Genomic DNA, 2500 nt, shown 5'->3' on the forward strand with positions numbered 1-2500 from the left:
CTTTTATGATGGACAGACGCACTTTTATCATGGATAGATGCACTTTTATGATGGACGGATGCACTTTTATGATGGATAGACGCACTTTTATGATGGATAGATGCTCTTTTATGATGGACAGATGCACTTTTATGATGGATAGATGCTCTTTTATGATGGATAGATGCACTTTTATGATGGACGGATGCACTTTTATGATGGATAGATGCTCTTTTATGATGGATAGATGCACTTTTATGATGGATAGACGCTCTTTTATGATGGATAGATGCTCTTTTATGATGGATAGACGCACTTTTATGATGGATAGATGCACTTTTATGATGGACGGATGCACTTTTATGATGGACGGATGCACTTTTATGATGGATAGACGCACTTTTATGATGGATAGATGCACTTTTATGATAGATAGATGCACTTTTATGATGGATAGATGCACTTTTATGATAGATAGATGCACTTTTATGATGGATAGATGCACTTTTATGATGGACGGATGCACTTTTATGATGGATAGATGCACTTTAAATGATGATAGATGCACTTTTATGATGGATAGATGCACTTTAAATGATGAATAGATGCACTTTTATGATGGATAGATGCACTTTTATGATGGACAGATGCACTTTTATGATGATAGATGCACTTTAAATGATGAATAGATGCACTTTTATGATGGACGGATGCACTTTTATGATGGATAGATGCACTTTTATGATGAATAAATGCACTTTTATGATGGATAGATGCACTTTTATGATGGATAAACGCACTTTTATGATGGATAGATGCACTTTAAATGATGAATATATGCACTTTTATGATGGACGGATGCACTTTTATGATGGATAGATGCACTTTTATGATGGACAGATGCACTTTTATCATGGATAGACGCACTTTTATGATGAAGAGACGCGCTTTTATGATGGATAGATGCACTTTTATCATGGATAGACGCCCTTTTATCATGGATAGACGCACTTTTATGATGAATAGATGCACTTTTATGGACTTAAAAACAGAAACGGCCATTCACTGCCATTATAAAGCTCGGAAGAGCCAGGACATTTTTTAAATATAACTTTAATCTGAAGAATGTCATAATCACCTAGGATGAGTTGAGGGAGAGTAAATCATGGGCTAATTTTCATTTTTGGGTGAACTATCCCTTTAACGTTTTTGCGGTGGTTGTCATGGCGACGGCGTTCACCTCGACGTCCTGAACGGTGCGCGGTTGAGCCTGACACAGAGTGTTGAGCAGCACCAGAATCAAGCCCTCGATGTACTGGAGCGCCTCCTGCTGGGACGACAGCTTCGGGTGCACCTGATTCAGCACCTGAAAACACACAAACAACAACATGTGGTGAAAACACAGCTTTTACTGTTATTTATATGTCTATGTGGTGTTTTTAATATGCTTTAAGACAAACTATGTGTAAATTCATAAGTCGACAGCATTGCTGAGTATTTTCTCCTTAAAACTGCAGTGAACCAAAGACAGTCTCAAAAACACGCTTTGAAATCGCTGGTGTTTCTGACGTCACAAACTACCTTGTAACCAATCAGATCAACGTGTGATCGTCAACCAGTGGATCTCTGAGTGAGTGAGTGGAGGCAGGGATCATTTGCATATTCATAGAACCGCGCATACTAAATAGGGCACGGGTGTTGAGTTACATTCAAGATATTTTAAGACATACAGACATTTTTTTTCAAGGAAAAAATGTTTAAATCTGTAATTTTGGTGATAAGGGATCAAATTATTGACTACAGGGGGACTTTAACTGTGCCAACAACGGCATAGAAAGATTCGTGGACGCTCTGACGTAGATCAAATGCTTTCTTTAAAGAGGCCACAAAGCAAACAAGCATGTTGATCATTATTTGTGCAGACTGACCACAAGTAGGGTATAAGTTAATCTTTTAAATGTGAAAGTAAGAAATTGATCAATGGAAAGAACTTAATTATAGTAACATGTTTGCAAACTAAATAAACCAATTAAAAGCCATTTGTGTGGTGTGGCTTTTGTGTTCATGGTTAAGTGTTAAACTAATTTGCATTCACGCTAAGAAACAAGCGTTCTAGCGCGCAAATGTTGCCTATAAATAGCGCAGCTTCTTATCAAATTCAAATGATCAAATGAAATTGACACATGAAATAAAATAAACATTAACTGAAATAAAATAATATATTAAAAAAAACTTATTTTATGTCAGCCAGTTGCCAAGGCAACATTTCTCTTTTTCATTTAGTTTAACATGAAGTAGTAAAACAACTAAGTAACTAAAACTAATGTAAAAATTCTATACTGACAATATTAACAAAAACTAATACAAAAAAGACAACAAAATTACTAAAACTTTAAAATCAAAATGAAAAATATAAAAAACAATTCAAAATATGATTTAAAAAAAACTATAATGGTACGATACTAAAATAACGAGTGTCTTTATTCTCCCTCCCACCTAAACGTGTGTGTGTGTGTGTGTG

At 35.5% G+C, this 2500-nt stretch overlaps 1 protein-coding gene across 1 annotated transcript in view; it reads right to left on the reverse strand.

Annotated features, from left to right (window-relative positions):
* Positions 1-1154: 1154 nt before the first annotated feature.
* LOC143710889 (son of sevenless homolog 2-like) overlaps positions 1155-2500 on the reverse strand; it is an 8144-nt gene continuing 6798 nt past the window's right edge. Inside the window, exon 2 of the mRNA XM_077202110.1 lies at positions 1155-1345. Coding sequence (XP_077058225.1) covers positions 1172-1345 — 174 coding nt within the window. The 3' untranslated portion in view covers positions 1155-1171. The remainder of the gene's footprint in view (positions 1346-2500) is intronic.

This window comes from Siphateles boraxobius, unplaced genomic scaffold, assembly GCF_051911475.1.
Source record: "Siphateles boraxobius isolate OS27281-9 unplaced genomic scaffold, OSU_SipBor_1 486, whole genome shotgun sequence".
Taxonomy (NCBI): Eukaryota; Metazoa; Chordata; class Actinopteri; order Cypriniformes; family Leuciscidae; genus Siphateles; species Siphateles boraxobius.